The sequence below is a fragment of the Parasteatoda tepidariorum genome, chromosome 3 (assembly GCF_043381705.1).
Source record: "Parasteatoda tepidariorum isolate YZ-2023 chromosome 3, CAS_Ptep_4.0, whole genome shotgun sequence".
Classification (NCBI taxonomy): Eukaryota; Metazoa; Arthropoda; class Arachnida; order Araneae; family Theridiidae; genus Parasteatoda; species Parasteatoda tepidariorum.
The window spans coordinates 73,401,537-73,424,032 of NC_092206.1; the positions used below are offsets into that span (position 1 = coordinate 73,401,537).

At 33.2% G+C, this 22,496-nt stretch overlaps 1 protein-coding gene across 4 annotated transcripts in view; it reads right to left on the minus strand.

The window, feature by feature from the left end:
• Positions 1-22,496, minus strand: part of LOC107440893 (calcitonin gene-related peptide type 1 receptor) — an 81,039-nt gene that overhangs the window by 3,078 nt on the left and 55,465 nt on the right. For 3 of the 4 annotated variants that reach the window (XM_043045930.2, XM_043045929.2, XM_043045928.2), the window contains exons 6-14: positions 20,280-20,374; positions 18,604-18,695; positions 16,738-16,888; positions 15,610-15,760; positions 10,398-10,458; positions 9,038-9,104; positions 5,252-5,337; positions 2,806-2,944; positions 920-961 (exon numbers count right to left, since the gene is read on the minus strand). In XM_043045930.2, the coding sequence (XP_042901864.1) occupies positions 920-961; positions 2,806-2,944; positions 5,252-5,337; positions 9,038-9,104; positions 10,398-10,458; positions 15,610-15,760; positions 16,738-16,888; positions 18,604-18,695; positions 20,280-20,374 (884 nt within the window). Of the gene's footprint in view, positions 1-919; positions 962-2,805; positions 2,945-5,251; positions 5,338-8,077; positions 8,145-9,037; positions 9,105-10,397; positions 10,459-15,609; positions 15,761-16,737; positions 16,889-18,603; positions 18,696-20,279; positions 20,375-22,496 lie in introns of all 4 variants that reach the window. The other variant, XM_071178841.1, reaches the window with a different exon arrangement.

The window sequence follows — 22,496 nt, forward strand, 5'->3', positions numbered from 1 at the left end:
TTTTTTAATTTATTTAAAATGTGAACCGTAGAATTGACTTTAAAACTATATTAATATCCCTTCCTATACAGTTGGATGAAAGTTAAAAAAATTTCTAAAATAGTTCCGATAACTCCAAGGTTTTATAAATATTTTTGTTCGTGTCATTTTTTTTATCTAGTGGTAGATTAAAACATTATATTTCTTTTTCGTCTTACAATATATGGATGCCAATCAATCCGCTTTNCATCCGCCGTTCAGAGGGCTCTGCTCAGCATACGCATGCGCTACGGGTCTGAAATTCTAATCATTTGCATATCATGCTCTACTTTGCATTTCCTGGAAATTTCAGCTCACGCGCGTAAGTCCCTCATTGTGTTGCAATTTTCACAAACATGAGTTTATATTAATATCCCTTCCTATACAGTTGGATGAAAGTTAAAAAATTTTCAAAAATAGTTCCGATAATTCCAAGGTTTTATAAATATTTTTGTTCGTGTCATTTTTTTATCTAGTGGTAGATTAAAACATTATATTTCTTTTTCGTCTTACAATATATGGATGCCAATCAATCCGCTTTCTGCAAATAATTCAATAAGGTAGTAGATTTAAAAGCTGAAGTTGGCTGAATTCAGAAAAATTTCTACAAGATTCATTACTGAAACAAAGTAGCATTTTGAGCATGAGTTCTTTCAATGAAGTAGTAAGCAAAATATAAATCAAGTTTACTAAATCGAGAACCACACATGAAAGTATAAATTGTACAATTGTTGAAAAGATTTTCTCACGAAGCAGAACAAATTGACATCTCTGCTAACATATATTTTTTTCTGTAAAAAAAATAATATCTAGTAGTTTTATAAGAATCTAAATGATAATGGCAACATGTGGTTACCACTGTTAACAGAGGAAGTACTTAACAAAGGAAATAAATACTTACTTCACCATTCATGAAACAAAATATAATCGACACCAGAAAACCCTGAAAGAGATATTTTATAAACTTCATTGGATGCAAAATACACATCACTAACAAAATACAACAAATAAATATACTATGTATGAAGTACCGAGAATATTATATGAATAAAACATAACTAATTCTTGTTAAGATTAGATTGGGCCGTATTCTTTTCCCTTGATTGTCATAAAAAAATATACTACAATACGTTAAAGTATATACAGTTTTTGATTAAAATAATGGAAACAGTTCTATACTAACTCTATGTAAACAAGCTTTCTCTTATAAGCGTGTGCGTATTTCTCTTACAACTCCAGAACCAATTGTATCATACTGAAATTTGAACAACGGTTGAAAGGGACAATTGTTTAATAATGATCAAGGTTCATCGTTATTTATAATAATATAATTAAAAGTTTGCATGCATGTGTGTGTGTATTTCTCTTAAAACTCCAGAACCAATTGTACCGTACTGAAATTTGAACAGCAGCCTCGATCCTAATATTAGCTCGAAATTTTCGATTTGATCATTCAGAAAAGCCGTATGAAAAATGGAATTTTCTCATTGGTTAAGCGTTAGCAATTGTTTTAAAATAACGATTCAATTTTTTCAAATATTCATTAAAATATATCATTGATGTTTGCTAGCTTATAGCTCTATTTGATAAAAAAAAACACGAGTTTATCGCACGTATTTTAAATTTTAATCATTTTTTATTCGCTATATTAGGTCAATTCAGTGATCAACGTAAGCGTGGTAAAATGGGTGGACTACGTCTCCAAATTAGTATTTATCTGAAACCACGTGTTTATTTTGTTTGCAAAAAATGTTTTAAAAAGTGATTTCTTCTAAATAATTTAAAATCAACGGTAATTAAAATGAAAAAAATATTAGTTATATATTACACGGCAAAATTAATGGTAAATTGGTACTTGGTATTTTGAGGAACCATAAAATTCGCCATACTATTATTGAAGTTAATGATGCTTAATTAGTGTTATTTTATTTTATAGCCGTCGTTGAACAGCCGTTGTTAGTAATATGCATTAATTAAAAAAAAACTAAGTTATATACTAAAATGTACTGAGCTATGTACTCGCGGGGGGGGTTNGGGGGGGGGCGAGTGTAGAGCCTATTCTGAGAACCACGGCATAGCTGCAACTTTTACGCATTTTGTGTAAAATTTTATGCTTGTACTTAAAGTGGTAGTAAAATGAACGGTTACTATTTATTATTTGTATTTATAAATTTAATTTAAAATATTTTTTACCAACACTGCATACATATAAATTAAACATGTATAAAAAAGTATGATAAACATACCCAAATGTATTCAAGCTGTTACAAACTAAAATATATATTTCTGTGAATGACTGCCATTCTGTTTACAACCACCTGGAAAAATCATCCTCGAATAGTTTAGAAGTTGGCAGGTATGCCATCGGTTTAAACCAAATAGTTATTTATTTCTGAATATCTACACGCTTTGGAGGATGGAATTGAGTACTGTTTTAACGAAATTAAGGAACAGTTCGGTAAAACTTCGACAGTTATGAAAATATCGACAAACAAAACAAATGCATACACAACAAAAACTTTTTCCCGATATCCTGTTCTCTACTTGATCCTATACCGCATACCTTTTAAATAAAATAAAAAAAATCACTGTTTTTAATCGGAAATCTATGTTTTCTATCAAAAATCACTTCGTTGTGCATGAATTTAGAACACCTTAAGGATAGAATCTTAAGAAGCAGCAGAGAGGTAACTTATACTTTTTTTGTAAAGTATAAGTTACCTTTCTGCTATCAAATTTCAAATATCAATCAAATTTGTTAAATTATGAATGTTCATAAATGCTTACCTGTAGTCCATCCATAGCGTTGTTAAAGAAGGTGTATGCTTGCAATAAAGCACAGTTACCATATTGTGGTCTGTAGACGATGAGACAGAAATGCAGTCCGAAAAGAGGGACTAGGACTAGAGTTGCCCGCACTGCTTTCCTAGAACAGGAATAAGAAAAATTTCAGAAAATTTAAATCAGTAAAACATAAAATTATGGTGGTAAAATTTTTTGCCATTTCAACCCTTTCCTCACTTAAATTATTTTAGCTAAAAACAATTTTTTTTTCGTCTTCTCTTTTCATTGGTAACAAAAAAATTTTTGTCGCAATTTTACACACAATTTGTCACAATTTTTGTCAATGAATTTCCATTTCAGTATCTTTTTCAATCCTTTTCAACTTTTCCATAAATAATAAATCTAGTTTTCGATTCGAATGTCTTTTGCACTTTTTGAATAAGAAAGAAAAAATCACTTTCTGCTTATGGTATAATAATATTAATATAATATGGTATAATATAATTATAATAGTTTTAGGTTTATAACTGGTAAGTTATTTATAATTTTTGAAGTTTCATATCAAGGTAAAATTTGCGACTTTAGGGATATGGTGTTGCCCTAGCACACGAAATACACTCAGCCCCAGCCGACTCACACGAACCCGCTCTCGATTTTTTGGTGCTAAGCACCCCCTCTTCCTCCCATCTCCATTCCTCCTCACATCATCGATTTATTACTACAGATGAATCGGTTAATGCCGCTTCGCGGCAGCGTACCGAGATTTATGTGATTTCTACCATTCTACCTTTCTACAACATTTGGGCTGCTAGCTTTGCTTGAAAAATGTGCAGTTGATTTAAACTCCTCATTACCGTTTGAGTGTTTCCTCGTTTGAGAACGGTTCTTTCTTTTTAAAATGATAAAAAGTAGTAGCACAATTATTTTTTTTTGTTTATTTTTATCGTCGAGGCATAAAATATGCAAGGCTGCCAACTACGCTTGCGGCATAATATTTGATAGAGTGGTAGACAATTAAACGATAAAGCTTTCAGAATGTATGGTAATTTTGCCAACATTTTAAAAGCCACACCTTAAGAAAACTGGAAGACTATTAAGTTTCGAATTAAAAATTAATAGTTATTGTAAGTATACGGTGCATTTACTTATAAAAAGCAACAATGAACGCATGACTTAAATATTACCAATTCATACTCCAATTTAGTCTGAGATTTCAGCAACGCATGAGACAAATCTGTATTTATGTCGTGACAATTAACATAAATTGCATACTATAACTTACATTAAAAATATCGTTGTTGTCGTAGCCTATTAAGGCAGAAGAGTGCAATTGTTCTTGTTTTCCAGTGGTGCCATCTATGTCCAAGAATTCAAATCCTGCCCCACCCACACGTCACATTCGGGTGGATCCATTCATACATCCATTCATTCGTCCACAGATCGTAATTTTGACCTGAACCAGAGAATGGTCGATTTCCAATTCTGTACCCCTAGAGCAGTGTTTCCCAAAGTGTGGTACGCGTACCCCCTGGGGTACGGGAACAGTTAAGCGGGGGTACGCGTTCTAATGCGAAATATCTTGCAACAAACGAAATTTTCAAATTTTTTTATTTAAAAACAAATCTAGCCATGAAAATTTACGATTACGTATTTTTCTATTGGCTATTTTTTTGCAGTTAACAGTTAATAATGAGTGGTGTCAACAGCCAGTTGTGACTTTTAACTTTAGTGCAATTTTTTTATAGTAAAAAATACATTCATTTTTTTTATTAGTGGTACACAGCGCTACAAAACATTTAGAAAGGGTACACAAAAGTCATTAGTTTGGGAAACACTGCCCTAGAGGTATAATTTGTTATGGGAACGTGGTGGATTTTGTGAGCCGATAGATTTAACCTACCCCATTTACAACAAGGGGAGTCTTCGGCCGGCTGGATTCGAACCCCCGTTCTCACGAACGTGCGGACAGCGCCCTGCCAACTAGGCTATCCCCGCCCAAAAATATCATTCTAGATAGATATTAAACTATTTATAATTTATTTTAACGCATTGCAATCGAGTCGCGTAAAAATACGTTTTTAAAGTTTCTGTGATCCATACAAAAGTTTAAAAAGTGGTAGCAAAACTACTACGCTCCCGCTCTGTTTTTCAATGAAATTAACCATTCGTGATCACCGCAAACAAATTAATCAGTATTCATGTAAAGTACTACAATCGTTCGTCGTAAATTGTTTTTTAAAATTGAAGTTATTTTAATTTATAACAGCTGTAATACATATTTTGGAAAAATTGCCGTCATGCAATGTGTTAACTACGTAACAGAAATGATTACGTGTAAAATTTTATATTGATAATGGAAAGGGGATTGTCCCCTTTAGCTTTCAAATGTATTTCATAGGAGTTTGACGATAGCTCAAATTTTACATAAAATAATTTGAAATAATCTTACCTATACTGACTGGGCTCTCGAGCATGTGTAGCACGTAATTTAGTCACCAGTACTCTGATGATGTTGCAAAGGAACACTATATTTACCTAATTAAAAAGATTTTTTTCATCAGTTTCTGATAACTCTGCAGGCGATTTTTTTATGAAGGTCAAAATAATTCTTTTTTTTTTAATTCTCTTCTAAGTATTTCCATAATTTTTTATTTTAATATAGACTCTTAAAAATATTAATAAAGAAACATTAAATTTTGGTATTAAACACTTTGACCAATTTTAGAATAAGTAAAAATAAAATTGAGCTTCGAAGTTTACATGTGTTTCAGATTAATAATCATTAACACGTTGAATATCATGGGGGTGACCGCCGAAGCCAAGATTATTAGAAATACATAATTCGAGTAAATTTTTAATTTTTCTATATTATTATCGTTACTAGAATGGTTTGAAGAAATTAATACAATATAGAACACACAAAAAAAAGTTTTATTTATGTACACAAGGATGCCAACTTGCTCCGGACAGCGAATAAATATTTTCAACTGGTAGTTTATTAACTGTGATTCTTGGTTTAATAAATTCAATTTGGTAGATTTTTATCCACCACTATTTATAAATAATTCATAGGCTTATATAATTCACCACTTTATAGTAAGTATGTCATGCTACACCTTTTAAAAAACAAGCAAAAATAGTCAAATATTTGCAAAATTTACTTTGTAGTTATTTACCGTTTTTTTAAATTATTTTGGCGTGTCCGGAGTAGTTGGCATCTCTGGTAGACTCGTAAAAACTAAACCTTTCAGAATTTTTGGTAATTTTGAGAAAAATGTTAAAGCTTCTCCAAAGTGACGTTTCATATTAACTTTTTAATTATTTACATGTAGTGGTATGGAAAATAACTTTAAAACAAATTTACGAATCAAAGAATCATACATTAAATTAAAAACTTAGCTACCACTAAAAATGTTTTTCTTAAAAAGCGTGGAAAGTTGTAAGCCCTGCATTTTGGTGAATATCAAAATGTATTATTATATCTTAACCAAGCAAATTACGACAATGAAATAATTCAGTTACGTCTTCATGAAAAAGACGCCTGTTACAAAAATTAACATTTCTATAGATTCTAATAACATGAAACAAGTTTAGTCTCTTGTATTTATTTAAAGCTTAAAATTTGAAGCTAAGTCATGAATAACATTTATGTTTCAATGCAATGAACTAATTATATGCTTATTTAACATAAGCGCCATGAATATGTTTGAACTAACGAACGTTGATTTGAATTTAGTCACTGCGTCAGTTCAGAAAATGAAACTCGATCACTTTCAAAAGAAATAGTGCTTCAAAAGTAACTGAAATAATTGATGTAACCAATAGAAAATTTTAAAGAAGAAAACAAATAAAATATAAAGATGACAACCGAAGCTGACGTCGTCAGGGGGTACCAGCTCCGAAACTCATAAAAACACAAAACCTTTTCTATCGAGTGAGCACGACAAATGTCTAAAAGTTGCTCTCTTTGTACCCCCAAAGGTTTTGTAAAAAGTTTGGGTAAAGATACAGTTTGGGTAAAGATTTTCAGAAAGTTGTTTGCTTTGGTTTGAAATAGAACTATTTTTAAGTAAGTTTTTTCAACAATGTTTTCCTTTTGTAATAAGTTTAGGTAATTTACTTTTGTATTTTTACTTCTTTTCTCCTTTTCTGGAATTTTTACAAAACCTTTGGGGGTACAGAGAGAGCAATTTTTAGACACTTGTCGTGCTCTTTGATAGAAAAGGTTTTGCGTTTTTATGCTGGTACCCCGTGACGACGCCAGCTAATGTTGTAATTTTTATATTTTCATTGTTTTCTTCTTTAAAATTTTCCATTGGTTTCAATTTTCGTATGGAATTTCTGCTGCATATTGCGCAACTTTCCTTTGGAATGGCAGTATTTATTGCTTTATACATGATTTTTGCCTTCTCTTTTTATTACTATAATTGATGTAAACTATAGAGCATGAACATTAACGTCAAATTTTCCAGAATTAGATCAGAGCTGCAAACCACTACGCTTTTTGAAAAATATTTATTTTTGATAGTGCTATACAATTTAAAAACAAAAAGCTTGTAGAACTTTTAGCATTTTACTAGCATTTGAATAGACTCACCATGTAAAATCTGGTATAAAGTGGAGTTTCATATGAGCTTTTTAATCATTTACATGTAATGGTGTGAAATATGATTTTAAATCAAATTTGCAAGACAAAGAATTATACATTAAAAAAAAAACATAAACTTATCGACAACTAAAAGGTATTATCCCAAAAACAGTAGAAAAATCGGCAGCCCTGTAAATTTACCGTGATGTGCTAAATTTGTTCATTTTCCAGACTTTTTCTTATTAAAAGTGGTGACAAAATGTTTGCTTTAATTTTTTATCTTGGTTGAACAAATTTGATTTCTTATAATTTTTCTCAGCACTACTTATAAATAGTTGAAATAAATATTTGAAACTCTTAACAATAATCTTTTAAAATATTAAGTGCTTGAAAAATTTAAAAAATTCTTTGCACGCCTTGTATGGCTACTACTACAGAAATCTTAAACAGAAAGCACACACACACACACAAAAAAAAAAAAACTGCAGCCGTGAATTAAGCTTCTGACATAGTGTGACGCAGAAAAACGAATAAACGTTATAATTCGTTACATATAGTAACAATTTTACTTTATTTTTTAAAAAAAAATCTGAGGAATATTCTTTTTTAAGTCACCTTTGTATAATTTTTTAATTAAAAACGCATCATTGAAATAATTTATTATTAAATGAACACAAGTACGCTTACTATTAAACTGAGTAAATTTGGCGCATACATAATCCACTCATATGGCTCAGCATGCTGTATCCAACATCTGAAGTTAAAAAAAAAAATGAAATTAATACATAAAAATTAAAATACAAAAAAACAGCAACATAATGTTAATAATTTAAGTTATTGTTTANAAATAGCAACCCTCGTAGAACAGCACAATACGATTTTCCTATGAAGGTCAAAATGATCCTTTTTTTTCTAAATCTCATTAAAAAAGGAAAAACTTGTAGAATTTTTGGAATTTTGCTAACATTTGAATAGACTCACCATAAGAGTGCTGGTATAAAGTGGAGTTTCATATGAGCTTTTTAATCATTTACATGTAGTGGTGTGGAATTTAATTTTAAATCAAATTTACAAAACAAAGAATTATACATTAAAAAAACATAAACTTATCGCTGGAAGGTATTATCGCAAAAAGCGTAGAAAAATCGGCAGCCCTGTAAATTTGCCGTGATGTGCTAAAATTGCTCATTTTCCAGACTTTTTCTTATTAAAAGTGGTGACAAAATATTTGAGTTAATATTTTATCTTGGTTGAACAAATTTGATTTCTTATGATATTGATCAGCCCACACTAATAAATAATTGAAATAAATATTTGAAAGTCTTAACAATAATCTTTTAAAATATTAAGTGCTTGAAAAATTTAAAAAATTCTTTTCACGCCTTATATGGCTACTAATACAGAAATCTTGAACAGAAAGCACAAAAAAAAAAGAAAAAAAAAACTGCAGCAGTGAATTAAGTTTCTGACACAGCGTGGCCAAGAAAAACGAATAAACGTTATAATTCGTTACATGTAGTAACAATTTTACTTTATTTTTGAATAATTTCTAAAAAACATTCTTTTTTAAGTCACTTTCGTATAATCTTTTAATTAAAAACGCATCATTGAAATAATTTATTATTAAATGAACACAAGTGCGCTTACTATTAAACTGAGTAAATTTGGAGCATACATAATCCACTCATATGGCTCAGCATGCTGTATCCAACATCTGAAGTTAAAAAAAATGAAATTAATGCATGAAAATTAAAATACAAAAAAACAGCAACATAATGTTAATAATTTAAGTTATTGTTTACACAAGAATTAAAAATTTTATGAATAGCAGAGATAGTATTTTTATTTATAATCATTGTTTTTCTTTCTTTTTTAGGACAGAACTTTAATGTTTAAAGGTGTAGCAGTCTAAAATTCTCAGTATATTTCCTTTAAAAAAACAATATGTATTCGTGGTCATAAATATATTAAAATATCAACTTAGTTTGTTCCATTTCTGTCATCACTTTTTGAAATTTGTTTCCCTGGGAATGATTTTGTGATTTTTTTCTCCAATAAACAATGTATTGCAGAGCTGCTAACGACTACACTTTTAGCAACATATTTTATAGAGTGGTAAACAATTAAAAGCTAAAGCTTTCAGAATTTTGTCAAATTTCGGTAACATTTTTAAAGTTTCAATACTAAAGAACCGGTAGAAATTATCTTTCTGTATGAATTTCTGAATCTCACATGTAGTGGTGTAGAAAAAAACTAAACAAAGAATCATACTAAACAAAGAATCATACTAAACAACATTTACTAAACAAAGAATCATACATTTAAACATAAAATTTACCTCCAGAAGAAATTTTGCCTCAAAGTGTCGAAAGTTCGCAGCTCTAATGTAGTATAAGTCATAGCGTATTAATATAATTTGAGACAGATGTTTGATGTGTATCGAAAGAGATATTTGGCATACTCCACTATATGTACGCCTAGGTATAAACCTACAGTGACCCTGAACTTAACATTTCAGTCTCCTCTTTCAGTTACAATTTTTGATTTTATTTTATAACTGTCGTTGAACAGCTAACAAAACTTGTTGTTTAAGACTATCGGTGTACAGCTCCGTAGCCTTGTAATTTTGAACCCAATCCAGAAGACAAGGGAACTGTGACTCAAGCATTGCGACAAACTAGCCTTCATGGAGAGCTAGCTATTTGATGGTACTAGACCGCATTTGCTTTACACAGTGAGGAAAATCTACGAAAACCCTTGACAGTTCACCCGACTTCAAGGTCCATGATCCATCAACCACAAAAGGGATTTTCCGTCAGTATTGTGGTCGGTACTAGCCGGGAAAAGAATTCATGTCAACCAGCCACCGCTGGGATTCGAATCTGCGTCATCTTATTGGCAGGTGACAGCTCGATTCCCTGAGCCAACGCTTTTCTTTCGTTTGAAAATTTAGAATAATTAATTTAAAAGTTTAGAATGCTGCAGATATTACTAGTAAAGTACTTACTTGTCATCTGCTAAAGTGGCACGTATTATGGCATAGATACCAACTGGAACAACTGGAAATACTAAAAATAAATAAAAACATAATTGGAAAATGATGTTTGAATTTTCTTTTACATTAGAACTGTTTGTACACCGGAAGAAAGATATAAAAATGGTAATAAGATTCACTTTCTTTATAGCTTGTTTTCGCAAGGTCCATGATTTGCAAGATCCCCTGACAATTATTTTCCATCTTAACAAATAGACTTGCATACACACAGCTGCCAACTACTACGCCTTTTGAGAAATATTTTATTGAATGGCATACCTGTTAACTCTTCCGGAAGATTTTATTTTCATATTTAAAGTGATAGCAATACTCAGGTTATTCCAATTAACTTTTTGAATTATAATGATAATTATAAATGCGTCTGACCACCACTAGATATAAATAATTACAATAAATATATGAAAGCATAATAATCCTTGCGCAAGCAAATTTCAACGGGATCAAATTATAAATATATTTTTGAATCAGATTGATTTTCGTTTATTGTTTTACAACCACTCTGATAATCCATTCTCGGAAGGAGTGAAAGTTGGCAGGTATGGAATGGTATTCAAATAAAAACTAAAACTTGCAGAATTTTTGGCATTTTGCCAACATTTTAATAATCTCACCATGAGAGAACTAATACAAAGTAGAGTTTCATATGAACTTTTGAATTATTTAAATGTAGTGGTGTAGAAAATAACTTTAAATTAGATTCACAAAACAAAGAATTATGCATTATAACATAAACTCAGCTACCACTGGAAGAAATTTTCCCAAAAAGCGTTTAAAGTCCTGCATATGCAGTATAATCTATACTGCAGCTCTGTATATGCATATAACAGCCCTGTATATACATTATAACTCTTTATATGTCTTGGTAGCCAAGGACCATTATTTCTCACGAAAACAAGTTATATATGAAACGGTTTTAACACCAGGCTTTTTTACCTTCACTAGCAAACAAACTGTCCTGCTTACTTGTTAAAAATACCTGTTGCGCATCTGAAAATTTAAAAAAAAATTTATTTTATTATATTTTAAACTATCCCAATGTTTATTAGCGTAGTGTAAATATTTCCTGAGCTAAAGGCTGAGAGATTTAATTGAATTTTTAATTCTGTAGTGAAAAGTTAGATAGTGTAAAAAGTTGCTTTAGGAATACTACTTTTTTTAAGAGTTGATAGATAATCAATTGATGGTTTTAGACGCAATTATCATTTCTTTCTAAACTGCTGTTTGTAGAAAATGCAACACCATGAAGGAATCATCAGAATCAAATGAAATATTATTTTAATAATGGATATAGGATATTATGCAAATTAATAAAGTTTCAGAGCCATCGCGCGTGCGTGGCGCGCGCAGCGCCCTCTGAATTGATGCTGAAAGCGTATAAATAAAGTGCTGTAGCGGGACGTTGAAAATAGTCTATGATTATTTGTTAGTGGCAAACGTTTAGTGAGACCTGAGTATGCCTCCACGACGGAAGAATAAGAAATTCAAGCAACTTACGGAGTTTGAACGAGGGAGGATAATCGGCCTTCGAGAAGGAGGATTTTCCTATCGCGCAATAGCAGCTCGTATGCAGCGGAACAGTTCCACAGTGATGCGAGTTTGGAAGCAGTGGACCGACGAGCACCGAACAACTCGAAAAACAGGCACTGGACGACAGAAGGTGACGTCAGAGCGCGATGATCGACACCTGCTCCGCATGGCGGTGAATGATCGCACAGCTTCCTCCAGGCAGCTGGCAGCACATTGGTCTACTGCTACAGGTGTACAATTGTCGGCTTCGTCAATTCGTCGTCGTCTGCTGCGCCGTGGATTGCGTGCAAGGGTGCCATTATACAGGATTCCCCTCACGGCGGATCATCGACGGCTGCGTCGGCAGTGGGCTCTTGAGCACAGAGACTGGCGAGCTGATTGGCACCAAGTTGTCTTTTCAGATGAATCACGCTTCAATTTGTGGACCCATGATGGCCGTGTTCGTGTTAGACGTTATGCCGGTCAACGCTGCCTTCCTGAGTGTATTATTGAACGACATAGTGGTCGAACACCCGGAGTTATGGTCTGGGGTGCGATTTCGTATCATGGACGATCCAATTTGATACGAATTGAGGGTAATCTCAATAGCAACAGATACGTCCGTGAAGTGCTACAGCCCGAAGTCGTTCCTTTCCTTCAAGGCATCCCTGGAGCTATCTTTCAGCAGGATAATGCACGCCCACATGTTGCGCGGACTGTTAGAGACTTCTGTTCAGCACAACGCATGCAACTTCTTCCTTGGCCTGCTTATTCGCCGGATATGTCGCCTATTGAGCACGTGTGGGATATGGTTGGTCGGCGTCTCACTCGTGATCCGCGTCCTGCAGTTTCCAAAGACGAACTTTGGTTGCGCATACAAGCGATATGGAATTCTCTTCCTCAAGCAGATATTCAACATCTGTTTGACTCCATGCCACGTCGTATAGCAGCACTTATTGCAGCGCGTGGTGGCTGCACCAAATACTGATTTCGGACGCTTAATTTGTTTCTTTTGTTTTGAAAATTTCATCATTTATTTGTATCAGTACAAGTCGTTTCTGCATTAAATTTCATTTGATTCTGATGATTCTTTCATGGTGTTGCATTTTCTACAAACAGCAGTTTATTTTAAAAAATTATGCATGTGATGTAAAAGTTTTATTGCAAGTGTATTGCTTAGACCAATGGAAAGATAGTACTTCATGATATATTGTATATTCCTTTTTAATATCTCGCCAGCTACTTTTGCCATGATGATTCTGAGAGCCTAGTCCGATGGAACGGTTGCTAACTTGTACGGTTGTTGGGAAAAATTTTACAAAGAGTGAGTAAAATAATTAAAGTAAGATGAATTTTTTAAGTTAAGTTACTTCGCTAACACATTTAAACCATAAATTAAATTTTTAATTCCAAGAATAAAATAGAAAAAACATACATTTTGTTCCCACTTAAACAAATCTTACGGATCATCTACAAAAGTAGGCAGCAAAAGTTATGCAATAATAAATTAATATTCCACAAATTAATTTTTATATTTCCTTTTGCTGTTCGTCAAATTCTTTAATATTTAGCCATGTAACAATGCTAACTACAATAGATGAATCAGTCTGTCTCAATATCAGGTTAATGTTAAGAATGAGAAGCAGTTGCTCATCCATGTCATACATCAATTTAAATATTTCTGCCGTAACTCTTGTTTTAACAAACCTGAAACTCAGTTTAAAATAATATACGTTCGACTCATCTCAAATTCCATCAATCTTCAAAACTCTATTAGTAAGCTGAACTACGTTTTCTGTAAATAATCCCATAATCTTCTCTGAGTGATAGATTAATTTTTTTGTGTATGCTCATTTCTTTGGGTGTAATAACAACTTTAATAATCCGATCTTCAGCTAGGGAACGGCTGTGATATTTGATATTGTTACCTTCGAGTTCCTTTATAATTGTTCAGTGAGTTTTTGTTGGTGATTTTAATATTCATTCTGTCTCCTACAGATTTGCCTATAGAATCCTTAATTTTTTTCCCTTTCATTTTGTCCAAAAAGTCATTCCAGATAAATTTGGGATCCTTTACTACATTTGGGGTGCTGTAAGTCTTTTTTTTTTTTTAAAAAAAAGGTAAGTGGAAAATAACATCACTGAGAGAATTTCGTTAGCAGTAGACGTCCTAATACATAAAAATGCTTGAATACCGTGCTATACTAGAATACCTAATACTAGAATGTAGAATATACTAGAATGTGATACCTAAACCTTTTCGGGACGGGCGAGTCATAAATGTAGTCGCATGGAATCAGAATCATGATAGTAAAAAATAAAAAGCGGTAGCTTAAGTTAGGGCATAGGTAATTTGACAGATTTATTTTTGCTTTCACTTTTAAATCTAACACATCCAATACTAAAGCTCTAAAAGTGTAACTGTGCAATTTGCAATTCGAACTAAGTAGTGGTGAATTAAATAAAGTAAACTATTATTTCCCAGCCCACAAATAAACTGCTATAAAAATAGTTTGGCTACCAGTTTAACTTTTTTTTTTCTGTGATTATCGACACCCTGAGAATGCATATATGACTCATGACATATGAAGATAAAAAGTGTAATTACTATCGATTTTAAATTTTCTTAACCAAATGGCTGATTATTAATACAATTATATTTTCCTTACACTTAATTGAGGCTAATTTATGTTCAAAATTAAATTTTTATATGAAAAGTGGTAGAGAAGCTGATATTTTTCGATTTAATTCTTAGATTTACTTTTTAAAATGATTTTGATCACAGCTACGAATAAATAATTGTTTTTAAATTCTGGCGAAATATGAAACATATTTGCTTATAATTGTAATTCGACAATCATTTCACAGTCTCTTGGGAGAAACAACCTCCGAAAGTGTTGAAATTGGCAGTTATGCATATAGTTGTCCTCGCAAATGTATTAAATGATCTAGGTTTGCCTCCGTGTTGGCTACCGCTATGAAATATTTTCTAATCCCGCGGGCTTTGTAGATTATAAAAAGTGGTAACGAAAATTAAATAAATGTCTACAATTTAAATTTTGTGTAACACCATTAAAAATTGTTTTCCGAACAAAGTATACATGCATGGAAATTCCAGCTTCTAAGCCACTTAACGTCAAAGTGGTATATTAAAATAAGAAATATCTTTTAACATTAACCTGAATTTACTACCACTACTAAAGTTTTTCAAGGACCGTGGGAACCCTGTAATATGCCTGCGGGGGATTATTCAATCTAACGGCCCACCCTTCTCTTTGGCATTTGCTTTAATAAATAAAAACCTTGATTCTTGTTTTTTTTTAAACTTGATTTCGGGTAACAAAGTTTAAAAAAAAATAAAAACTTGCATTCTAATTGCGACCAACTACATCCAAGAGGAAAATCTCCAAAAAAGAGAGCAAGTTGTTAAAGGCCGATGGATTGTAAATTAGCTGCCCGTGGTTGCTTTGATCAACGCTTTGATAACCAGATTTATGTTGGAATTATTGTATCGTGGTGCTCATACGTGTGACACAAAAGAATAAACAAATTAATATTAAGCTACCCATATTATTATGTAGTAATGAAGCTGCCCGTAAAAAAAAAAAGCTTATAAATTGGTAACTGTAATATGAGATAGATTTAAAACATAACGAACCCCATCCAATAATGTAGAACATGATGAAACTCTTCTGTTCAGCAAAAGTGGCGGCAATCAGTTTTTGTAAATAGAAACCTTCACAAAACATCCACATGTAGTTCGTTGAGCGGAAATACTTTGTTAAAGTGAATATGATTTTGCACAATGACTAAAAAGAAATACAACAATATATCAGTTTTTGGAAAAAAGGAAAAGTAGAAAAATAATAGGGCGAAATGAAATAATTTGGACGTAGTATAATTTTTTTTATTTATCACATTGCATTAAACATAGGATGTCCAGTGGAAAATTAACTGATTTCAAGATTAAAATTCTTGGAAACAATAAGGTGATAGAGAAATGAAACAAACAGTATGAGAGCTGTAACAAATTTCATGTAAAAATTTGCGAAATTAAGTTTCCTATAGATGGTATATCGCCAACCAGACAGATTAAATTTTAGCGTTTAAATATGAAAAATTGTACCGTGCTTTCCTGAACACTGTTAGATTACAGCCCCATAGCATTTGTGTTTTTTTTCAAGAACTTTGCAACATTTATTATTTGCTGCCTACTAACTAACACCATCTGCTGGCAACTAAATTACAAAATTCCTGCTATTAACCCATTCTGGTAAAAAAAAATGGCGTAATTATGACCATTTATGTTTAATGAAGACAGAGAATTAGAATCAAAAGTGGAAAAAATACTGTAGGCTTAGTAATAAACCGTTTTGCCAAATCACAAGCAATTTCTGTGAGGGTTTTAACCACTTAGGATTAACATACGCCATACGTGGTCACTGCAAGTGTTAAGAATTTTTTTAATATTGACTTAATTTTTTTTATTTAACAACTATTGAAAGGTTCTTGAAACAAAATGTATACATTAAACTTGATGAAAACATATTTTTTTTAAGTCTCAGAACGAGTTTTTTTAAAATGGCCCTGGATATAAATATTCCACTGGACCCTATATGAATAAAGTTATTTTTTAATTGTTTTTCTGTGTTTTTCAACTGAACCAAGGGTTAAAAAACCAGCTTTGTCATGCCTGCATGTGTGTAACAAATAAAATAATATAATGGTTTTAATTATCAAAATGACTGCGTAGAAAACAATGCTTAAAAAGTTTCATGATACTCACGCTGTTTTGTTCAATGTATGTTTCATATGAAGGACTCCTTTTCAATTCATCTTTCACTATGAGTAACTTGAATAAGATCATGAACAGAGCGTTTAAAAGTTGAGAAAAGAAAAAGTGTTTATGCATTTTGATGCGAGGTACTTGAAGTTGTCTGCAAGAGAAACAATCAAAACTTCTAAAATATATATTAGAGCTTTTTACGAATGAGTATAAATTATGCGTTTATGCTTTATGTATGAGCGATATTCTGTATAGATATAATTCGGTCCTCGTCTTCGATCTGACATTCCCCAAAATATTTGAATGCACAAAAAATGCTTCAGGTGATATATAACCCTTTTAATTAACCTTTTGAAATATTTTAGTAATTTTCATAAATTACAAAGGAGTTAAAATAATCTGATTGGAAAGAAATGCAATCGATTTCGGTGGTCAAATGCAACAAATACTTTGTATAGCTGGAAATGAGATTGCTGACAGTTTGGCCAAAGTAGGTGCTGAAGAGGCCATTACGACTGTCGCTTCTCTTACTTACTTGGAGCATTTTTCTAAATGTAAGGCAAAGAATATGACCATTTGGACGGTCCCACCGGTACACTCATGGTATCAGAGTAGGTGCCCAGGGCGCTCCTTGGCTCGGAGCAGCAATAGACGAGAACAAACTCCCATTACTCGTTTCCTCAGTGGACATCTGTCATCAATGACTTATAACGATGGTAATAAACACTTCGAAATCTGCTGCCCAGGCCTCCCCTGACCAAATTTTATCTTGTCTGGAACTTACCAGGCAGGACCTGGTTCAAGCTCCCCTGCTGTTGCTAGACTTTCTCAGAGTGAACGAACTCATGCACCTGATCTAGCTCTGCTGGTCATGGGGATGAGAACAACAACAACAACAACAATACTTTGTTGCATTTGACCACCGAATTATGTGTATATGCAGCCTATATTTATGAGTAAATATATTTTCTTATGACATACATTCTAAATCAATTCAGATATCTTTTAACTGAAAAAGTTCTAGCTTTTTTTTTCGTTATGAGTTATTCTGCGAGAAAATGGACTTAAAAGTGATTGAACTGAAAAGTGACAAAGAGGTTTGTGGGTTATGCATTTGCTTACGTTACATCACAAAATCACTGACTGCGGTCAGTAAGCGGGTGGGTGACCACTTTGATTAGTCTGCATAGGGCCCGAGGGTGCGTGGTATCGGTTCTCTTTAAACTGTTCTACCGTTAAGTGTTCGACTTCGCGCGCAGGTCGTCACGCTACCAAAGCAGAGGTGTCACCTCCTCTGCAGAGGATCAAAATTGCGATGGTATGTTTTCGGATCATCCTCAGGGATGTTTCCTAGGGAGAGAAAAATACTTAGACTTATTTTTATCACCACTGCTAATTTCAAAATAAAAGTTGCGCGAATAACCAATTCATAATAAATTTGTTATAATAAAATGAAAAAAAAGTACTGTCATTGTCACCCACCCTGAACTGTCGGTTTGCAGTCAGAGGCAGTGGGTCTGCTCCCCGACACGGGGTTTTTAGTTGTTGTTGTTCATTTACGCCGCACTAGAGCTGCACAATGGGCTATTGGCGACGGTCTGGGAAAGTTCACGTCTGGGGTTTAGTTCACGTGACAACGGGTGAAACCCTTATCCGCAAACTCCTTCGAGGGTAGGTCGGTTACTACTACTATTAGTTGTCGTAAACCCAAAAATTGGGTTGGCTGTTCAACGACGATTATAAAAAAATTATATATATACAGTATTTTGAATGGTATTCAGAAGATTTATGTACTGATTTAATAATTAATCCATAATATAAAAACTCATATTCAAATAAGTGAAAGATTAAATTATAACAACTCACTTAAAAGTCATAAATACGATCAATGAGGGAACAATGGCAATCACTGAAATTATGTACATTGTGACGTGAAATTCTAAATGCATGGCATATTCCTAAAATTGAGTAAGAGTATATAAATTACTTTTAAATGTATCAGGCGTAATTTTAATAAAAATTATTGCGTATGAAGTCTGCGCAAGTACGAAATCTGATGAAAATTATTTAATTTTGGATAGTCATAAAAATAATAACAGTTAAAAAAAAATGTTTAACAAGCTAGTTGAAAGCATATTTGAATTTCCCGTTCCCATGTAGGTCTTCTTAATCAATAATGTGCAACAGGGGAGAGTTGGACGAAATCAGGTAGAAGTATAAAACAGGGACCGGGTATTTTTGGACTAAAACTACTACTATATTTATCGGAAATCAAATGAGACTAGTTTAGGGAGAAAGCTTAATGAAGCAGCTTAGCTACCTGATGGTGAATATAGAATACGTTAGCCGAGAGGAATAACGAGTCAATCCTATGATCGATCGAACGGGGGTCCGAATCCACAAAATTCCCACCATTTTTTGAACCGGAGGATTCTCCTGCACACCGGTCGGACATTCTCCTGCACACTGGTCGGACATTCTGTTGCACACCGATCGGATATTCTGCTGCACACCTCGAGTCACAGATATGGTTAATGATATTTGGAGATAAATGAAAATCAGAATAGGCTATCCGCTTGTCGATGTTAAAACAGGTTTTACAACACCTTTAAATTATGCTAAGCATTTCTTTTCCTTTCAAGTTGCACTATCGGATAAAACCGGATCTTTTACAATTGGACACAATCAAGTACCTTATTTTATCCGATTCGGAAAATGTGGGTGGAGGAGAATGGGTGTGAGAGAGATTTTCCTTGACTGCCGACAGAATTCAAACCTCTAGGGCCAAAGAAGGATGCTTTAACTCTCATGCAAAAGGGTGTGCACCCCAGCTCAGTGGGAGTTAGGAAGCTATATGTAGTGTCTGTGGCACGCCCTCTTCCAACGAACAGAAAGTCTGACCCGTTGTCGGTCGTGAGAATTTATTGAGACTAAAAGGTTGCATAGCAGTGAGTTAAGTCACCATTCCAGAGTAGTTTAACGCTGTAGACCCAGGCGATTTGTTTGTGAAATCGTGGAACGAGGCGAAGTAGTGAAGTGCTGCCAAATGTCGAGGAGTAAAGTAGTTTCGCTGCCTGTTCGAGTGTCTGTATTCAGCCATGTGAAGGAGAGTGTGCAAAGAGATGTTTGTTGGCTGCCGACAGGATTCAAACCAAGGACCTCTGGGCCGTAGAAGGATGCTCTGACCGCCACGGAAAAGGGTGTTCACCTTCACCCAGGGTGAGTTAGGAAGCTTTATGTAGTGGTCACTGCGAGTGTTCCTGACTTGTTGAATATTTATTGTTTGAATTAAAAATATAGACCAAGAGCCACTGATTATAATGTATGAAATTATTAAGCACTCGAGTGTTTATTTAAGAAAATGCAAGCATATCCGTTTTAAACCAGATTTATTTTTAAAAAAAATTTCTATATCCATTGGTAATCTGTAATTCTGTATCCATTGGTAAGTAATAAATCAATTACTTTTTTCCGCTTTTTTAAATTTCAAAATAATTTCGAATCCAAAGAGATTAATAATTCATATATAAAAAAACACATACTCCCTTTTTGCTGCAAGTTTGAAAATTTGTCCATTCTCGAGAATGTTCATTCGTGTACCACGTTCCATTTCGAGAGCACTCCTTCAGAGCATATTCTGAAAAAGAAAATATTTATTTTGAAACAAGAGAAAAGAAATTATTTTCTTATAAACAACAGTAAGACCTCAATTTTCGGAGTTAATTCAGATTGAAAAAATTTCGGCTAATCAAAATATATTACATTATTAGCATCTTTCATCAATCTATTTCCATCAATCAACACTGAAAAATCGAGTGTTTTTTTAAATATCAGTTCTATATATTCAAATTTAATTTTAATATGACCATTAGAAAATGTATTTGGGCAGTTCTTAAATTGTATATTATAAAATGTATTTGGGGGGAGGGGCAAGAATGTTCACTACAGCTAATTTAAAAATGTTTCAAATTAAATTTGTGATAAGTTACAATTTAAATAATTATACATTTGAACTATCATTTTATTCAAGATAATTACAAATATTTGTCTAAAAAAATTTCATATCCTCAATCAAAGGACTACTTTTGACTAACCGAAGACGGAGTCCTCGTAATTTCTTCCTCTTGGTAAAAGGACACATGAAACGTCACATTATATGGCACCCATGCATTACAACCAATTTTACGAGTACTACATGAAAAGGTATGTCACTGTGAAATTGAGCAATGGGCAAGTTATATTTCAAATTAGACTTTGTTTCTTTATTGAAATTACTTACATTTGCGTCCCGCAATGGACTGATAGTTAAGACACGGTTCCCGGGAGATCACCGAAGTCAAGCATCACTGGCTACGGTCAGTGTGCGGGTGGGTGACCACTTGGATCAGCCTGCGCAGTGACCGAGGGTGTGCGGTATTGGTCCTCGTCAAACTGTTCTACCGTAAAGTGCTCGACTTCGCGTACAGGTCGTCGGGCTACCGAAGCGGGGGTGCCATCCCCTCTGCAGAGGATCAAAGTTGTGATGGCATGCCTTCGGATCATCCTCAGGGATGTTTCCCAGACCGTCGCCAATAGCCCATTGTGCAGCTCTAGTGCGACGTAAATGAACAACAACTACTTACATTTGCAGGCTTGTGAGCTCAATTTAGGCTTATAAACCTTTGTCAAGCAGAAGGAGCGAGATAGAACGATTTAGAGAAGAAAATCACAAAGAATGCATCCATGGTTAGGGATTCGAACCCACCACCTCTTATGCTTCGCATAGTGTTTGGCGGACGATACCGCTTGGGCAGGGAGGACCCTATTTCAAAACAGGCAAATCGGTTGAAGAGTCACATGAAAAATAAGTGAAACTTAACGGTATGGCAGCAGCGGGCAAAAATCATGTGTTTGAGTGGTTTAAGCGCCTTTGAGATGGAAAGGAAGATGCAAACAAGTCAGTGGCGTGTGGAGGTGTTTGGATGCACCTAAAAAGAGGGTAATCAGTGGAGGAGCGGAAACATAGAAAGACTTCTATTTTTAAAGATCTAAATCTGTACTCTAAATTCATTTTTTATATTAAATATAAACGGGAACCTAATTTACAATCCAACGGCCTTTAACGACTGACTCTCTTTTTCGAAGATTTTCCTGTTGACTATAGTTTGTCACATTTATAATGAAAGCTTTTATTTCATTTGCTACCTTAACTATAAAAAAAAGTAAAAAATCACGATTTTCCTTGTCTAATCGATTTTAATTGTTGAAAAAAGGCCAAACAATAGAGCGGGTCGTTAAAAGCCGGTGGATTGGAAAATAGCACACGGAAATTATCTTGTAGAAGTTATTATCATTTCTTGTAGTTCTTGTATTACTTGTAAGTCAATAGTTATTACTTAAAAGTTATATTATTTATTAAAGTTATTATTCTCAACATAATATTCTTAAATTTTTCTTAAATGTTAGGAATATTTAAATTTAACAAACAAAAATTTAATCATTAAATTTGTTTAAAATTCATATTTACTAATATTATTACATCTCATAACATTAATCCTATTAATATTAGACTATGCTATTATTTATATTATTAAATTAAGCATACTTTAAAAATATTTGGCTTTCGCCAAAGATATATATTTATCCGTTAAAATTTTATTTTTATAATCAAGATTGTAGTAACAGATTTAAGGTTCTAGTGTCCTTAGTCGTCGAATGGATGTTCCTTCTAGAATCTAGATGGATTGAATGTTAGAGGGAGATATGACTTTATGGGCTCA